We start from the raw sequence: 19,822 nt of genomic DNA, 5'->3' as shown, positions 1-19,822 counted from the left end.
TAGGTATCCATAGCAGAGACAGCTGCAACATCACAATTTGGAAAGCATCACCTACTGAGCACAGCTCAGTAGGAAGTCATCCAGCACACCTCAGGCCCTGTCAGAATGCTGGGCATGAACGAGGTGTACCATTTTCAAAGAGATACAGACAATGAAAGAAGGTTAAAAGATGAGCCAGGGCACTATGAAAACTAGAAATGTGGCTATCAGTGGAAGGAAGCCTAAAGAGAAAGCTGGGGACAGATTTGGTTGTATGGATGTTTCACAAGTAGAAGACAAACTAGACCCGCTCCCCGCGACTTGGATGTCAAGAAAAAGAACTAAGGCCAACTAAGGAGTCCCAGGAAACCAGCATCAGCCCTGAAGGAACATTTCTGAAAAAAATACAATAATGCCAGGCACTGTATGTGCTATGTAATAGTTTCCTCTGAGAAAGAAACATTCTACCCTACAAGGAAACTCTTTTAGCAGAAAGGAAAACAATTCAAAAGAGCTTCAGGAAGTCCCTGAAACTGACCAGATTCTTTATGCCTCTCCCTGCCAGCATAAGCAGTAGCTGCCAGCATAAGCAGTAGAAGTTGAGCATCCCTCTTGGATGTAAGAAGCCAAGCTTCAAAGATGAGACCAGCTTCCTGGAAGAAGCATAAACCAGTGGAACTGCCTAGAAGTTTAGACCAACTGAGGCACCTGGGAAGGACTCTCTCCAACCTGTTGAGCTGCCTGCAGACTGTACAGTGTGTTCCAAGCTCTCAGTTTTGTGAGCTCTCACCCACGCTGAGGTGGACTTCGGCAATGCAACTGTCTCTGACTCTATTCTGCTCTTAAAAGTAATCCCTCTCCCACATTCCTGAAACCCCGGTAAAAACCCCAATTGGCTCACCAGGTTGGATGGGTTCTGTATTTATAGTCTGTGGTGGGCTCCCTACAGGGGCTGAGTAGATGTGCGTTACATCTTCCCAGGAAAAGTTTTTGTCTCCCAGCATTTGGCTACCCAGGAAAACAGTGCTTTCTCTGGAACTGACAAACCTTGAGTGAAGAGAATGGACAGACCCTGGGAAGCCATTTTGTAGAGGACCCAGGACTAGATGCACAGCCGAATGGTTTTTGAAGTCTTTCAAGGAAGATTCTGTGATTTCTAAACATGAAAAACTGACAAGCCATGTGGCATTTTTGCTGCCGTTGTTTGTCTTGTTCATTTTTCTGAAGTAGAGTAAATAAGTTACAAGGCTTCCCTTTGCCTGGTGCCACGCACGTGAAACCTTTTAAAACTGTGAATAAATCAAATACTCGTCCTTTCTCCTCTTCTGTCCAGCTTTTACCACGCTGAGCACCCATGCCTAGAGGAGTGCTGCATCTGACCCAGGCTTCCATTGGACAGGATCAGCATTCGGCTCCACACTCAGCACCACATTTTCCATCCTACCAGTTACATACTGAGCTCCCAGGCATGACCCTCCCACATACGTGGGAAGACTGTATTCTGGGAGGCAGCTCCTCTTCCTGGAAGCCTTTTTGTCTTTTGTCTGTTTGTAATTACATTGATCTGGGACACACAGCCATGTGGAGGCTAGAGGATCGCTTGTTTCCTTCTATCATGAGGGTCCTGGGGTTTGAAGTCAGGTTACTAGGTGGTTACTAGGTAAAGAGCCTTTGCCAGCAGGGTCTTTTCCTCAGCCCTTCTTTGCTTTTGTTTGTTGGTTGACAGTTTCATTCCGTACCTCAAGGTTAACCTCAGATTCACTATGTAGCCCAGGTTGGCGTCAAACTCATGGCAACCCTCCCACCTCAGTCACAAGTCACCAAGCCAATGTGCGCATTTTCATTTTACAGCAAGAGCTATCTAGTAGTGCCCGAATAGCTTTATTTCTTTGCTCCCAAATACGTGTCTTTTCTCTAACCACCCGTTTTACCTAATGCTGAGGTGCTGGGTATCTTTAGCAGCTTAATGATTCCTTCACTCATTCATTTGCTAAATATCCAGTGCATCTTTCATGTGCCTCCAGAGCGACAGAAAGTCAGATGACCCTGGCAAGGTCCCAAGTCCGATAGGGGAAAAAAAATGAAGTAGAGGCATAAATAGCTTCAACAGAAAGCAAGATGTGCTAAGTGTTATAAGAGAGGTACAAACCAAGTGCTATGAAGGCCCGGAGGGAGGTGAGAGGCTGCAGATGCCGGCCAGAAAAGCCTGCAGACTCGTGACACAAAGGAGGCTGTGTTTTAAACCTCCCAGTGTAAGGGAGGTAAACACGAACTTAAAAAAAGGAGGTAGCTGACAGCCAAGGAAGGGGTGAGTGAGTTCTAAGAAAGCACCTCCATGTTCAATGGCCGATGGATGCCCCACAAGGGCCAGAGCTAATCAAGGTCCAGCATAAGCCAGAAGCCAGAAAATCATCCACCCCGTCCACATGACCTTTTGCCCAGGTGGCCAGAAAAACTACAGTTGTGACGTTAGAACTACACTTGCTGCTTAAGTGAGTCTTTTCAGAGATTCAGTCAGACTGAAAATGGTTCATTAAATGGATTCTCTAGGTAATGGCCTTAAACAGCACTTCCTGCGTAAGGACCCTTGAGCCTTGCTGTCATTCTAACCCCCACAGGCAGACAACCTATTTCTATAAATGCCCATTTTAGATTTCTATGTTTTTCAGTTTCTAAGCTGTCTGTTATAACTGCCCTGTTCCGCTGTTTTAATGGAGAAATATTCATAAATAATGTGTATGCGAGTGAACCTAGCTTTGGGCTATTCGCCTCATTAATGAACACTAAAATTTTAATGTCAAAACACTTTGACATGTCACAAAATAGTATCCTGATTTTATATATATTTTTTCAACCATTCAAAAAAATGCAAAAGGCACTCTTAACTTTTGCACTTTACAAAAGCAGGTGGGAGGCCACCTTTGTCCATAGGTCACTGAGCACCAGCCTCTGAGCCAAGTGGATCACCCAGTGTTACAGATGAGGAAGGTGAGGCTCCAAGAAAGAAGGTGCATTTGCAAACCAATCATCAGGTGGCTTGTTGTGTGAAAGAGAGAAGGTGCCTCTGGGAGGAAGCTCAGTCAGTAAAGTGCTAGGTTCAGTCAGTAAAGACGTAGGTTCAAACTCCAGGACTCAAATAAACAAGAGGGGGAAGGGAGAAAGGCAAGCAGATGTTTGGTACTTTCTAGCCAGGTACGTGGTCTAGCCTATTCAGCCAGCTCCAGACCAAGGAGAGACAGCATTTCTACGAACAAGGCCAGTGACAGCATCTGACTTCTGTACTTACAAATACATGCATCTGTACACACATGAACACATATGTGTGATGTATATTATACATATATACACATACACATATATATACAGATATGTAATGATATGCATATATATATATACACACACACACAAAGAAAGAGAATTTTAATAAATGACAAAAATGGTATATTTACCTACTTTGTTTTTGTTTTGTTTTGTTTTATTTTTTTCCCAAGACAGGGTTTCTCTGTGTAGCTTTGGCTGTCCTGGACTCACTTCATAGACCAGGCTGGCCTCAAACTCACAGAGATCCACCTGCCTCTGCCTCCTGAGTGCTGGGATTGAAGGCGTATTTGTGCCACTATCACCCGGCACGTACCCACTTCTTTATCGTTCACAGCAGGGAAAAATCATATATTATACATCAACATTGACTCCCTGGAGCAAAACGAGTAAATAACTTTTTAATGATATTTAGCAAGATTGGTTCATAGTAAATAAAGTCATTGTGACTTGAATTTATATGTATGAGATTGTATTGTCTTAGTTCTAGTTCATAATGAATGACGCTCTCCTTTGTCCTATAGAGCTTGCCGTTTATGTGATGAGTCACGTGCTGGTAAACAGTCATCAGCACGTCAATGTTTTCACAAACAGCGCAGAGAGTTATTGATGTGGCTCAACTGCAGCACTTCATGGAATGAATATTCCACTTCTCTGCGGGCACCAAGATGAAGGGTTGGGAAAAACATTGAAAAATAAAGTATTGTGAAGCCCAGCCCCTCCCTGGAGTGTCATTTACTTGAGTATTTAAAGATGTATAATAATAATTTTACAGCCAAAGAAAATGAGTTTTATACCAAGAATGGAAATATATTGTTTGTTTAAGGCATCCCAGACAAATTAAAACAAGTGTCAAAGGAAACTATTTGCTTTTCAATTAAGTGGGGAAGAGAGACAGCATATACCCAGATCCTTCAACATCATAGTCATAATTAGGGCGCCGTGAGCCCTGGGAACACCGGGTCAGCGGGCTCATCCACTAAGGTACGGCAAGACAGACACTGTGGACTGAGGTGAGTATCGCTTTTCACCAGGAAAAGTGAGATTTTTTTTTGTTTGTTAATGTCTTACAAGTTTGTATAGCAGTATATTTCATTGATAAAATGGTTTGTACAATGTACAGTGATTTCATTTCAGAAAAATCAATAAATATGATCATGATAAAAAAAAATCCCAGTTCAAGAGTAGTACAGAAAAAAATAACATTAAAATATTTTCCTAATGCCACAGTCCCATATCTCTACTGGGGGGTGGAGGGGCTAGTAAAAGAAAAGCTCACATCTGAGGTGCAGGTCCCATGAGTCTGTCATCTAGCCCTCTACCCATCTCCCCTCGAGGGCTCAGTTAAAGCTCTAGATTGAGAATAATTCTGCTTGCTGCCAAAACTGACAATTTGAGATTGATCCCTGGTGTTGTAAGATATTTGATCCTATCGTGAAGCCCAAAATTGTGACCTGTAAAACCCTGTTTCTTGTTTGGTGAGGTTGAGCCCTATCACACACCTTTAATCCAAGAGCTTTCTATATACATGATTTAATAAAGTTAACCCTGGGTCAAGAGGCAGAGCAAGAAACCAGCTGACAGGGATTAAAGAGTGGGGGGGACTTTGAGTTGAAGGGTGTTTAAGACAGCCTGTAGAAGTAGAAGCAGCTTTAGCTCTCTAGCTCTCTGGCTCTTTGGACCTTTTGGGCTTTGAGCTAGCAAGCCTTTGGCCTTGGGTTTTTTGGCCTTTTCCTTCTGAGCTATCAGGTGCGCTAGTGAGCCTTTCAGGCTTTTTCCATTCGGACCTGAGCTGAGAGGGAAGGTCAAGTGGATGCTTGCTCTGCCTCTCTGAGCTAGCAGGTTTTCACCCCAGCATCTGGCTCTTGAGTCTTTATTGGTAAAATAGAACAGTTGAGATTTTCTTTCTTTCTTTCTTTCTTTTTTTTTAAACAACACCCTGGGGGTCCACAGGGTAGAAAGAGAGCTAGCTTCCATAAGTTATTCTCTGACCTCCACGTGCATCCAACACACACACACACACAAATGAAATTTTAAAAAATTAATAAAGGTGCTGAATTTTGTCTGAAGCCCTTGCACCTCCCGCTGCCTGATTTCTGCCTCTTCTCTCCCTCCCTCCCCTGTGCACACAGTTTTCCTTATAGCCATCTTCCTGGACATTCTTTAGTGTGCCCCACTGCTGGGGGCCTTCACACTCAGCTGCTGTCATCCCCAAAAGCCAGTCTCCACCCCTGGGGAGCCCTGACTTTGACTTTCGTAGCTATTCTTACCCACACACGGCCCACAGGCTCAGGTTGAGCATCCCTGGCAGAGTATTCTTCTCTGCAGTCAACACCAGGGTTCTATCCAGACCTGCCAGCCGACCCTTTACAGTGGAGAAAACCAAGATCAGGAGATGAGACGGCTAATGGTTGTCCGGCTTGCTGTGTTTACTTTGCTTTTCTCCAGAGATCATCCACAAGATGGTCTTCCTGAGGTACAGTGGTACCTCAGGAAGTACAATGTACAATGAATTTCCATATTTCTAAAGTCTAGCTCAGTGCCTGGGGCACGTTCTTGTGACTCCACCTGAAGTGAAAGTTCCTGCTTTTCTTGAAGATTCAACTTTGTCATGGATGTTTTCCTGCAAGCTGGGCCCATGATGTTTGGCTGGAGATTGGCTTGTGGGAGGGCACGTGATGTTTTGCGGTGAGCTCTCTCCTTCGAGGGGCGTGACTTTGGCCAGCTGAGAACATCCGTAGGTGGACTCTGAGGAGAGGAAATATATAGAGGCCCACGCATAGTGAGACATCGTGCTTTGGATCCACATTTCTGCGCTGATCTTCGTGCTTCCACACTTGACTTCGAAGACAGAAATGTTCCAGAGAACTTCTCGGGGCAACCCGACTCAGTCCTGTTACCTTCATTGATTTCGTGTTGCTGCTTGGTGTTGGCCCTTGGACTGAACGCTGGTATCCTGACAACTGAGTTTGGTAATCCCCTAAAGACCCATTGACCCAAATCAGCAGGAAGTAGATAAAAGAGATCTGCAGACTTTTCCCTACTAATCTCCTGCCTGAGGCGGAAGGGGGCTTTGGAAGGGAGGTAAAGGTGTTTAAGAACCCTAAATAAGGTAGGTTTGGTGAAAAATCTAAGCCTACATCCACCTTTACTAACCACAAGCCTAATAAAGACTTGAGATAGGGGGTGCCAAGCTGACTCATTTGTTGCTCTCTCTCAGGACTGAGGCACAATTCCCAGCATCCATACAGTGGCTCACAGCCATCAGTAATCTAATTCCAGGGTCTCTGAAGCCCCTTTCTGGTCTCTGAGGGCACCAGGCACACTTAGGGTACACAGACATTTATTCAGGAATCACAGTCATGTGGATGATAGTAATAGTTCATCCATTTACTCATTCAACAGATGTTGGCGAGGCCCTGTTCTAGGAGTCCAGGCAGTGGAAACTAATACAAGCGAAGGTAGGTCTCAGGCCTCCAGGTGATCAATTCTCTTCTAGAGAGACAGATGTTAGATAAACAGAACAAACAAGGCAAAGCTTTGTGAAAAAGTAATAGGAGACTAGGGGAAAGAGATACAAGTAAAATGAAAGTAGGAGAACTGGTAGTATGTAAAGTGCAGTTTCAGCTGGTCTGTGTGGGGGAGGGGACTTGCTCAGCCCAGGGTAGGAGGTTTTCCATAGAGAGGGCTTTGCCTGCATGTATGCATGTGCACCACACGCGCGCAGTGCCTGTGGAGGCCAGAAGAAGAGGGCGTCAGATCCTCTGGATCTGGAGTTACAGATGGTTGCTACTAACCATATATGGGCGCTGGGAATCAAACCCAGCTCATCTGGAAAAGAAGCCGCTGTTGTTAATCTCTGAGCCATCTCTCCAGATTCCCAAAGCACTGGCTGGCTCCCTGTCCAAGACTAAAGGATACTCTGCAGTAGGTTTAATGAAAAGTAGTTGGATGGCAGCAGGTTTTTAAAAGCTAAGGTCGCGTCACAGTGAGGATGATCATGGTGACGGCGGTAGAGGGGACTACACTTGCCTTTGCTGTAGAATTCACAGACTTTAGAGAAATTGTGAAGTACAAAAGGGAGAGAGTCAATGTCAAGAGGGTAGCCTTGGTCATACCACAGGCGCATTGAAACATAGTTTAAAGCTAAAATACTTCTGAGGCCAGCTGTCAAAAAGTATCAAAAGGAAAAAAAAAATGTGATCTATGGTGGCGAATGCTTATAATTCAAAGATTTCTGGCAGTGGAAACATTCCTTTGTTATGAACTAATGCTGCTTTTACATATTTTGAGATAGGACATGATTCTCTAGCAAAACACACACACACACACACACACACACACACACACACAACTTCTCTTTCATGGGTTTGTTGCATCAAATCCCAAGGAATTATTCCAAATGCCTTCAGTGAAGCAAACTTGTGTATGTTCAGAATTGTAAAACAAAACAAAACTTACATTGAAAAGATATTTAATGCATTTCTTTGTTTTGCTCTTTGGTTTGGTTGTTCTTTTCTTTCGCTTTTTGTTTTGTTTTGTGATTTTGTTGGGTTTTTACTCTTTGATTTCTGAGACTGAGTTTCTCTGTGTAGTTCCCTTTTTCTCTTGTTTTTTGAGACAGGGTCTCTGTCTTTTGTCTTTCTGTCTCTGTCTTTCTCTGGTTTTTTGAGACTGAGTTTCTCTGTTAGTCCTGGGTGTCCTAGAACTCACTCTGAAGACTAGGCTGGCCTCAAACATGAAAATCAGCCTGTCTCTGTCTCCCAAGTACTGGGACTAAAGGTGTGTGCCACCACTGCTCTGCTTCTCTCTCTCTCTCTCTCTCTCTCTCTCTCTCTCTCTTTTAATGTATCTCATTGAATATTTGGGATATTTTTCAGCAATCTGGAATATTTAAAACTCTAAAGTTAAAAGAACTGCACTAAAAAGTATACTTTGCAGTGCTGCAAATATTCATTAATATTAATATCAATATTAATATTAATATTCATTAAGCTGTTACCGCCAACAGGATGATACATTGGTGGCTGGAAGGCAAATGATATAAATAAATATATTATGATTAGAGTTGAACCTTAGGGCTGATGGGGGAGCTAATGGCACGACACTTGCTTATTAAAAAAACAACAACAACAAAAACCCTTGAGCCCAGCATGGTAGCACACAACTATAATCCTAGTACTAAGGAGGTCCAGGTTGCAGGACTACTGCAAGTTCAAGGCCAGCTTGGGCTACACAGAGTGTTCTAGGTCAGTCAAGGTTACATAGTTAGATTCTGTTTCAAAGCAAAATTAAAGATGAATAAATGAGAGGGGGAGAAAAGGAGATAGAAAGAGGCAGAAGGGGAGAGAACAAATGAATATTTCCAAAGAAAGTTGTTGTTTCTTTGGATGGTTCCTTGTTAATTTTTTATTTGGGCTTTTTGGTTTTTTGTTTTCTTTTTGAGTTTTGTTTTGGAGACAAGCTCTCACTCTGTATTCAAGGCTGACCTGGAACTCACTGTGTAGTCAGGGCTGGCCTCAAACTTGCAGCATCCCCCTGTTTCCACCTCCGAAGTACTGTGGGATTGCATATCTGATTGCTACCATATCTGATTCAAAGAAAAAGAAACAGTTTGAAAATTGGGTTTTCATTCTTTGCTCCAGTCATACACTGACTACTTTTACAGCTATTGTTTTTTTTGTGATTTTGTAACAGAAAAGTAACTTCACATATATACACATATATGTTTCTGCATAAACACACACACACACACACACACACACACACACACGCACGCACGTATCCTCTTTTGTATTTTCCTCTCATGGCAGAGAGTGTCTTAAAACACAGGTTCAAACTTGTGCGTTACTTTGTGTTATTTTCAGCTGTTCATTTCAGATAGTCTAAAATCAGAGATTTGTGTATAAATATTTCTCTGATTCATAACCAAATAAGAATTCAGTTCATACTAAAGAATTCAAACAATTTTGACCAATAAAAACTGTATTAGTTATAGCGTATAGTGTAAGAATTCAATATATGTATGTGATATACAATGGTCAGTGATGAACACCTCTTTCTCCTTAAACAACATGTGTGTCAGGAAGCATCAAACTTGTTTTGTTTAGACAGAGTCTAAGCTGTCCTTGAAAACTCCTTCCTCTAACTCCCAAGTGCTGAGATTGTAGCTAGACACTACAACACTGAATTCTCAATTGTTTCTTTCCTTTTCTTTCTCTCTCTCTTTCTTCTTTCTCTCTGCTTCTCTCCTTCCTTCCTTCTTTCTTTCTTTCTTTCCTTTCTCTCTCTCTCTCTCTCTCTCTCTCTCTCTCTCTTTTTGACAGGCTTTCTCTGTGTGTAGTTTTGGCTGTCCTGAAACTCACTCTGTAGACCAGGCTAGCCTTAAACTCACAGAGCTCCTCCTGCCTCTGCCCCCCCCCCCCGAGTGTATCACCACCGCCCAGCTCTTAATTGTTTCTTACAGGGCAAATGAGCCTCTTAATTATGTGAGCTGGTGTATGTCATATATGCATGTGTGTGCATGTTTATGCAGGTGCACTTGTACTCCTGATGATGAGACAGGGTCTACTACTCAAACAGGAACCGACAGGATCAACCAGGATGGTTGTTAATGAGCTTCCAGAATCCACCAGTTTTCACACTCACCCACCAGCCACCACACCCACCTCGCTTTTGATATTATGATAGTTCTAAGAAAAAAAAGTGAGGGAGGAGGCTTACATACGTAGAATGTGATCAAGGAAAGCAAAAAGAAATAGTTCTTCATTGCAAAACTCTAAGAAAAACCAACCTTTTGGGTCACAGCCCAGAGATGTTTAAACTGGGGGGGGGGGGGAACACAACCTCAAATGGGACCCTGTGACTGAATGTGCTGAACTGAGAAATATTTGGCCACAGTGAAGGGGTTCTGATGTATAATGACCAAAGATTAATTCAAAAGCAATCCCATAGTGAGTCTGAGGTCTTTCTGGAAGCACTCACCCGTGATGTATGCGAGGACCTCACTGGAGAGCACTCAACAGTCACAGCGTGCACTGTGCAGGCCATCAAGACTTGCCACACAGATAAATGCTGCCTGAAACACCCGGGTCCGATCTAAGACGACGGGACTCTGTGATGCTGTACAGGAAAGTTTTCTGCTCACAGAAACATAATGATCGAACTGCAGAAAGCAAAGACTTTTAATGTGTTCTTACTGTCATGCTTCAGCAGGTAAGTGCCAAATTAGTCTCTATCTGGATTGTGTTGTGTTAGAATTTTTATGAGTTGCTGGCTTGAGTTTCATAAAATATTGTTAAATGATTTTTTTTTGTCTTGGGGTTCCAGTTTGCTTTTTGTTACCGCGATAAATGCCATAACCAAAAGCAACTAAAGAAACAGTTTATTTAAGTTCACAGGTTACAGTCTGCCATGGAGGGAAGGCAGGGCAGATGCTCAAGGAAGGAACGGACGTAAGGGCCTAGAGAAAACCTGTTTACAGGCATGCTTGCCCTACTGATTTCTCATACACTAGCCCACCTGCCCAGGAATGTTACAGTCCACAGTGCGTGAATGTTCCCGTTTCAGTCGGCAATCAAGAAAATGCCCCGTAGACACAAACATAGTCTAATTTGATGACCACACTTTCTCGGCTAAAGTGCTCTCTCTCTCTCTCTCTCTCTCTCTCTGTCTCTTCGGGTATGTAAAGTTAACAAGTAAGATTAGCCATCACATATTAGGACATTTTCTGAATTTACAACCGTTTCTGCAATGGCCTAAACATTCTCCTGCCTCTGTGTGTATGTGAGGTGGCATGCTCAGCACCGATGACCATGACGTTAAAACAGCAGTAGCTCTTAGAAACATGAAGATGTTCTGCGTCCCATAGTATCAAGTGTTCAGTCAGGATTTAATTCCTTGTCTTTGTTTTGTTTTGGGTTTTTTAAAACAGCTTTTCTCATGTAACTCATTTTGCATCTGAGGATGACCTTGAACTTCTAATGCTCCCCATACGATCCCTGAATGCACCCCTGAACTAGAGTTATTTGGTGCTAGAGATCAAACCCAGGGCCCATGAATGACCGACAGACTCTGTACCAAGTGAAAGACATCCCCACCCTCAAGGCTTAATTCTCTATGTAAAAACAAACACATCCATCTCATTAGCATGCAAACTTGCCTTCATCTGTAATAAACAACAACAGTACATGTATACCAAAGAGCTGTTTTAGAATAAGTTTTTCTATGATTTATTATCAGTAAATGTTTGGTTTGTACACCTATTTTATATATTTACATAACCAGGGTTGGGTAAAAAAAAAAAAATGTCTTAGGTGAAAAATGGATGCAGGGAGAAGATCTTCAGAGGCCTTGTTCTAGACTGTCTTTGGCGTGGGGTGAATTCTGGATGGGAGATTTGCCTTAGTGTCAGTTCCTGTTCACATGGAGGCAGCTATACATTCAGCAAGGAAACACCTATCAAGTTACCTGTTTGTACCAGCCCTGTTTTCCTGTGTCATGACACACACAGCGCCTGCCCTCGGAGCAACCACGAGAGCCCCACGTAGACCCTTCAGTAGACCTTCAGCTCAGCAGTGTTCTGTGGGAGTCCCTGGCCCTGCTTGCTGCCATTACTGCAGCCACCAGCTCGGGGATGGGCAGGTTTGGGAGAATTTTGTGAACTACATTATATCGGCTGCTCTGATTTCACAGCATCCACATTAAAAAGGCAATCAATTTAAGATCTTGATTATCTTCCAATTTCATACTAAAAAAAAAAAAAAAGAAAAAGCTTTTGATCTTCTTAATTTCCCTAATGCTGGTGAACTTCAGCATTGTTTGTGAGTGAAGAACTTTGAAGAATGTGTCTGGAGCCTCCTGGGAGCTTTCGTTACAGCAATCAGATATGGCAGGCTACAGAGCGACTTTGAACTTAGCTATTTCCTGTTTTAGTGCTTGGTAACAACATATATTTCCTAAAATTTGGAGTAAAACCCACTCATATTTGTCCACCAGCTAAAAACCTGCTTCTCCTCTGGTGTTTTCTCTTATCTGTCCTGGACAGGGACGGACCGACCGGCAAAGTGTGAACTTCTTTTTTTCCTCCTCGTCGACTCTCAAGTACACTCACTGTCCTTCCCTAGTGGCCAGGCCAGGTGCCCATCTTCCATCTTAATTCTGTATTGCTGGAACATGTGCCTAAGAAACCACCACATCCTTCCCCTTCACCAGCCACCTACGCTCAACACTCAATTCCCAGGGATGAAGATACCAGGGCTTAGAGGTTCAGAGTGCCTGCTGCTCTTCCAGAAGATCTGAGTTCGGTGGTTCCCAGCACCCATATCAGGCAGCTCTCTCCTAGCCTCCTGGGCACACACATACAGATGAATAAAAAACAACAAACTCTTAAAATCCAGCTAATTATCACTTTTAAAGATGGCTACTTTTTTTGCTTAAGAGCAATACAGTGTCTCTTCACTGCCATTGGGTTGAAGTCTGAATTCTTTAACGTGAGTCACAAGTTTTCACAGCTGCCTAGACCTCACCTACCCTTTTGGCATCTCTCCTCTCTGTACCCTTTTCCATGGGGCATCTTGAACTTTTCCTGAGTCTGCTCTCTGATGACTCTGTTTCATGGACTCGGTCCATGAACGTGCTCAGTTCCTCTGTGTGGCACATGATTTTATACCGTCATCTTCTATTTAGTCATCAACTGTGGTGGAGCACCTGCTCTATGCTACATATTAGGAACCAGTCAGTGATGAAAACACACTGTTTCTCCACTTACAGAAATTCAATTGTTTCATGGAGTTTGAGATGAAATGGAAGTTTGATGTGAAACAAGAATTATATCACTGAAATAGCATCAGAAGGTATGGAGCAAATGTCAGGGAAGCCAGACTTATTTGGGAGTCAGCGGGGGTTCTCTCGAGAAAGTACTGTTGACACGAAAATCTAAAGGAAGAAAGGTATCAGTTGAAGGAAAGAGTGGGAAGGGTAGAGAATGTTGGGGGAGGTGGCAGAAACGTTAACATTGGAACTAGGGAAGTACTAACGGAGTACTAAAAAACAAGCAGAAGATCCCTCTATTGAAGATATTTTGTGGCCTGTGTTACCACAGAGGAACAGATGGAAGATTCTCCTCATCCTCTGCTGCCAGCCAAGTATCGACGGCTCCCTCTTTCGTCACTGCTAGATGTCCTCGATATCATCCTTACAATCATAAAGATGGGGATGAAAAAGTATCGTGGACTCAGGTCTGGATATCTGAAAACTGGTTCCTTCCTCATTTTTCACTTACGCCCTTGGTCAAATGACACACTTGTCCTTCTGCTGTGCTATCTGTAAAGGGGGTGATACGAAGTTCCAGCTCAGCCAGGCATGGTGACGCACAGCTGTTAATTCCAGCACTTGGAATGCTAAGGCTGGAGGACAGTAAGTTCAAGGCTAACCTGAGCTACACAGCAAGCTGTAACATAACCTATGCTACACAGTGGAAACTTGACTCGGCCTCTCCCATTTCTGTCCCCACCCCCTTATCTTACCCCAAACCCATTCTGTCTCATAGAATAGCAAGCAAACGGAGCACTACGTTGATTTAGTGACTGTTTAATAAGTATTTCAAGCACATTAAATGCCTCCACATAAGGTTTTTGTTGTGTAGCTCTGGCTGACCCAGAACTCTCTATGGAGACAAGGCTTGCCACTTGAATGCTTTCTTACTTTTGGGCAGTTCCCTGTCAATGAACCTCAAGTTCATTTCCAGCTGTACCAGCAGAGGCTGCATGACATCTGCACACACAGAGAGAACAGAATCAGACGGCACTCTTTTCAAATGATCCAGTAGCTCAAAATGAAAGCATTGGAATAGCAACACTCAAAAATCTAGCTATTTTATAGTCATCCAAAAGCAGAATATATTTCTGCTGATTAAATCATCCCATTCTTCTATCTTTTATGCCCAAACTAATCAATCAGCCTTTTTAGTTTTCTACTCAAACTTGCTGTTTGATTACTCAATGATAGACTTACAAAAAATCAATATAAATATTTATTATTATTATTATTATTATTATTGAGACAGGGTTTCTCTGTGTAGCCTTGGCTGTCCTGGACTCACTTTGTAGAGCAGGCTGGCCTTCAGCTCACAGAGATCTCTCTGTCTCTGCCTCCTGAGTGCTGGGATTACAGGCTGCTCCACCATGCCTTGCTTTGTTATTACGAATTTTAAATGATTTTAAGTAGAGATTACACATGACTATGCTAGAAATGGTATTTCAGTATAGTTTTCTTTGAAGTTATAAAAACTAAAAATTTACATAAAGGGCTTACAAGCTTCACATGGCCTTCTTTTGAAACAGAGTTTCTGTGTTTCTGTGTGGCCTTGGCTCTCCCGGAACTCACCGTGTAGACCAGACTCACAGAGATCCACCTGCCTCTGCCTACTGAGTGCTGGGTTCAAAGGTGTGTGCCACCAATGCCTAGCCTTCACGTTGCCTTATGGAGTGAGGTCAACCCATGAAAAGTGGCATCATTAGTTCACGAACTTACTTTGCTAAAAGCTCTTTATTCATCCCTGAGAACATCCCTGTAAAAGAGAAAGTATCAATTATCTTAGTCACAAATACTATGTTTTCCTATATTTCTGTAGCCTACATAATTTCAACTCCCCTTTCAGCGTAAAAGAAAGATTCATTCTAAAATATTTTAAAATATGCAAAATTATACTAGGTGTAATTTATAGAAATGAAGAATGAAGCTTGGAGAATGGCTTCATCAGTAAAGTCCTTTCTTTGCAAGGACCTGACTTCAACCCCCATAACCCAATTAAAAAAAAAAACAAAAAAAAAACCCTTGTGTCGCTGGCACTGCAGAGGTGGAAAAAGCCTATCCCTGGGACTGTAAGGGAGAGGCCCTGTCTTAAAAGGGGCGAGTGGCTCCCGAGGATGACACCCAAAGCTGTCCCGTTCATACACATGCCCCTGTACACATATGTGCTCCTGCATACACGTGAACAATATACACACACATTTAGAAAAAAAAGAGTGAATTCTTTAGTTCTTAATGTTTATTTGGTTTGTTTGTTTGTTTATATCCTCTCTCTCTTTTCCTCTAATAAGCCACTCGATTTTGAAAATACAAGTGTTGGCTCTACAAAGGAAGTGAAGGTTTTTGAGATATGGACTCCTGTAGCACAGGCTGCCCTTGAATTCCTGATCTTCCAGCGTCTGCATCTAGAACTCTGGTTATAAGCATGTACCACTAAATTTCACACACCTGAAGGAAGTTGATAATAATACAATTATGTTAAGTACTTATGTGTTCTTGGGGAGAAAATCTTCAAGTCATTTAAAAAAATATAGTGTGTGGATACGTTGTCTCTTTTGCAATGAGAAAGAGCTCTTAAGGAAAACTCACAGAGAATTCGGTAAGCTGATAGTCAATTTTACTCTAATTTTGATAAGTTTAAAGGAAATAGGGTTCACAAGACCACCCAACCAAATTCACTGAGCACTTCTTCCTGGCTCATGCACCACTGGCAGTGCAGCGGTGTCTGTGAGAGGGATCTGAAATGTGAGGTTCAAGGTAATTCAGTCAAAGGAGTACTAGTGTACTCATGTAATCCCAGCATTCAGGAGGCAGAAGCAGGAGGGTCAGAAGTTCAAGGTCACCCTTGGCAGCACAGCCATACTGAGATCAGCCTAGGGTATTTGAGACCCTGCCTCAAATCAAATAAATCACTTTGTTACCTGTTCAGTCTCTGGAAACCAGTTTTCCACTCACAAAAGAGATGGTGATATTTGTCTTGTAAGATTATTAACATGAACAAGTTCAAAACATGCATGAAAAGCTTTAAACCAGGAACTGTCATACAAAAATAACTCATAAAGCCAAGCATGGCACCTCGTGCCTGTTCTAGTGCTTGCAAAGGCTGAGGCAGGAGAATTACCATGACTTTAGGACCAGTTTGGACTAAGAATGAGAGCTACTACCAACAAATATAAAACGAAGCCAAGCATGGTGGTACACACCTGTAATCTCAGCACTCAGGAGGCAGAGGCCTGTGGCTCTCTGTGAGTTGGAGGCCAGCCTGATCTACAGAGTGAGTTCCAGAACAGGCAAAGCTATACACAGAGAAACCCTGGCAAGAAGGAAGGAAGGAAGGAAGGAAGGAAGGAAGGAAGGAAGGAAGGAAGGAAGGAGAGAGAGAAGAAAGAAAGAAAGAAAGGAAGGAAGGAAGGAAGGAAGGAAGAAAGAAAGAAAGAAAGAAAGAAAGAAAGAAAGAAAGAAAGAAAGAAAAGAAACATAGGTCATTTTAAGCCTATAATCCCAACACTCACAAAGCAGAGGCAGGTAGATCTCTGTAAGTTCAGGACTGGCCAGATTCACATAGTAGGTTCTAGGCCATCTAGGGTAATAAAACTGAGACAGGCTCTCTGAAAGTAATTAAACAAGAAAACAAACAAACAAAATTTTTTTTCGGGATTGCTAAAATGGCTCTGAAGACAAAAGTGCTTGCCATGAAAACTGACAACTGGAGTTCAGTACCCAGTACACACACAGTAGAACGGAAATTCTCACAAGTTGTGCTCTGACCTCCATACGAAAATCTGTGGCATACACACACACACACACACACACACACACACACACACACAAATAATAAAAAATAGATGTCGTAGAAACAAATTGCAAACTGTATCAGAAGCACAAAGATACCAAACCAAGATTCTACAACATATAGTTTAATATCTATTTCTGTCTTCCTCGTCTTGCTTCCTTTTCATGTATTTATGTACTTTTAAAAAAAAAGCCTCCATTAGGTAGGTAGCTTCCTCAGCCCGCAGGGATCACATCACATCTTTTTCCTGTGTTCCTCTTTAGGTTACGCTTAATGGACACTCAAAGGGCTTTCTTGACAGTCTCGACTGGCACTCAGTGCCAATGGGAGTGAATAATGGCCACTGGGTCAACAGTCCCTTTTCATTTTTTCTAGATGGAAAACCTTCTGCTACGACCTGTGCCTGCCCTCACATTCTATCCCCGAAGCTCCTGGAGAACTGGAAGGAACCACCTTCATCACTGCTACCAAACTCTCCGGCCGCAGGGCCGTGCCCTTGCTCTCCATCAAAATCGGACCCACTTACAGCAAGCAGGGTTTTCCACATCCTTGGTCCCAGAAGGAAAGGAGGAGCACCCACTGGCCCACTAAAGATTCCTAGAGCTAAAGAGTTCCCCCCGGCCAAAGGAGAGGGAAACAATCTCGACTTGAGGCGTACAAGGGAAAGACCCTGGTCTTACAAGAAAGTGAAAAGTGGTGGATGCCTGGGTCGCTGCTACTTCAGACCACTGAGGAGGTGGCCAGCCTGCTGCTGGTCTATCTTGAAGCTGGAACAAAGCCCGCTGTTGAACAGGCAGGCTGTTCGCCTCTGAGTGAACACTTTCCAAAGCTTACAGAATAAAGCGGAAGGGACGGCTACTTCTCGGGCGCCCTCCTCCCTTTCTGTGAAGGCGACGACCGGATATGCCCTGCGCGCAGGGTAGTTTTATAACCTTGTCATGAGTTGTTTTTTTTTTTTTTTTTTTTTTTTTTTTTTAATCGTCAGGCCCAATTCAGATTCACCTTTGGGAGTCAGAGGCGAGTCTTTTTAGCTTGAGCGTTTGGGGTGGTCGTTCCGGATGTGCAGTGGCTTTCATTAAACAGCCCAGGGAAGCTCTGGCGGTCCTCCAGCCCTGGGCTAACACGTGTGCCCGCAGCCGGTGGCCGCGCGCTGCGTTTCAGCACCGCGGCCCGCGGAGAGCGCCTCACCGCAGGGCCGGAGCCCAGCCTCTCACCCCGCGGCTCTCCCTTCGCCCGAGCCCCGGGATGGCTCCCCGGCTCCTTTCCCCGAGTCCCAGGAAAATACAAACTACAAATGAAAAGACGAAAACGCCCCCGACTTCTAACTTCTCGAGTGACCTCCGCGTCCCTCCCTCAGGGGGTCTAGACGCGCACGCGACCTGCGCCTTTGGGTGCTGCGGGAGCAGCCTCCCCGCCAGTGCGGAATCACTGGCGGCGAGATTTCCAGCCTGCGTGGACGGCCACCCCTCGCCTGCCCCTCTGTCGGACCTTACACACGCACCCAGACGCCGGAGCTCAGTGCCTCTCGCTGGACGCCCCAAACCTCAAAAGACAAACTCGCGAGGACGCGTCCCTACCCCACACGCGAGCCCTCCCGCACATCCGCACACCAACCCTCGACCCCCAACACCGCAAGGCTGCCGGCTGCCGTCGCCGCCCTGGGAAGAACCTTGGCCAACTTGGGCCCGGATCCATCTCGCCGGCTCATGGACCACCTCCCGCAGCAGCCGCCCCGCCCCCTCCCCTTCCCAGGCCGAGGGAGGCAAACCTCGGCCGGCCGGTGGCACCCCTCCCTTTCCATCAGTCAGCATCCACCGCACTCGGGGTCACCACGGCTACCATCCCCAAACATTTGTCCCTTGCGCCTCCAGGAAGCCCCAGTCCCTGCCAGTGGTGTGTCGTGTGCGAGTGTTTGCGTCTCCGAGGCACATTTAACTCCTTCAAGCTTCCTGCCCATCCTAAACAAACAGCACGTTATCTCCAGCCTCTCTCCTCCCTTCCCGACCTCTGCCCCATCCCCACCCTCGCCCGCCAAGTAGTCAGACCTCCGCACCACCGCACTCCCAGGCTCTAACCTGGAGCCCCAACCCGGCCCCAGAGGACACCCCCAGCCCCGCACCTCCCCCACCCCTGGCCCTCGGCGAGGCGATCTGGCCCCGGGCTAGAGGAGCCTGGAAAAAAAAAAAAAAAAAAAGCAAAAACGTAGTGTGCGTCGGCTCGCGCTAGCGGGGATCGCAGGGACCGACTGACCTAGCCAGACCAGCCGGCGCACCCCTCCGGAGGGGCGCACGCCTTCCTGCCCGATCGCCCTGGAAAACCCTGGTATTGGCGAGAGTAAAGCAGCGGAAACAGCCTCCGGGGTGGGCGGGAGGACTCACCGAACATCTGAATATGCCCTTTAGTGATGGGATTGAAGCTGCCGCAGGCCAGCAGGATAACGTGGGTCTTTGTGGTCTCGGTCATGATGGGAAGAGGTCCCTCGCACTGGTCCGGGGTTGCCTCTTTTTGTGTCTCGATATGTCTGCAGACGGAGAAAGGAAGGCGAGGCTCCGGCGGTGGATGCTGTGGACTCCTAGGAGCCGCTCTAGACGCAAACCGCGTCATTCCCCGCCTCCCTTTAACGCTTGCAACTCCGGCGAGATCCGAGGCTGCTTTTGTATTGCTCTCTTCTCCTCGGCTCTGTTCAGTCCTACTTCCTCTGTAGCTTCTTTCGCGTCACTGGTCCTGGTGCCAGCCCCTATCATTTCTATCCTCCCCATCCCACTTTCCTGCATCTCGATTTTTCTACAGGGCAGAAAGTGGTACCCAAACCCCAGAGCCTTGCATTCATACGGCATGGTATGCTGGCTGTGTTCTCTCTCCTTCAGATTCGGTTTTCCTATCTCACTCTTTTTCTCTCCCCGCCTACAGTCTCTAACATAT

At 44.8% G+C, this 19,822-nt stretch overlaps 1 protein-coding gene across 2 annotated transcripts in view; it reads right to left on the bottom strand.

Annotated features, from left to right (window-relative positions):
- Nmnat2 (nicotinamide nucleotide adenylyltransferase 2) overlaps nucleotides 1-19,519 on the bottom strand; it is a 158,242-nt gene extending 138,723 nt beyond the window's left edge. The window contains exon 1 of one of the 2 annotated variants that reach the window (XM_060364458.1): nucleotides 19,279-19,519. In XM_060364458.1, coding sequence (XP_060220441.1) covers nucleotides 19,279-19,504 — 226 coding nt within the window. In that variant the 5' untranslated portion in view covers nucleotides 19,505-19,519. Of the gene's footprint in view, nucleotides 1-18,668; nucleotides 18,727-19,278 lie in introns of those variants that run through there. The other variant, XM_060364459.1, reaches the window with a different exon arrangement.
- Between the last annotated feature and the right edge of the window lie 303 nt (nucleotides 19,520-19,822).

Source organism: Meriones unguiculatus, chromosome 11 (genome assembly GCF_030254825.1).
Source record: "Meriones unguiculatus strain TT.TT164.6M chromosome 11, Bangor_MerUng_6.1, whole genome shotgun sequence".
In the NCBI taxonomy this organism is placed as follows: domain Eukaryota; kingdom Metazoa; phylum Chordata; class Mammalia; order Rodentia; family Muridae; genus Meriones; species Meriones unguiculatus.
The sequence above is the reverse complement of the archived record's forward strand: the minus strand, read 5'-3'. Positions and strand labels throughout refer to the sequence as shown.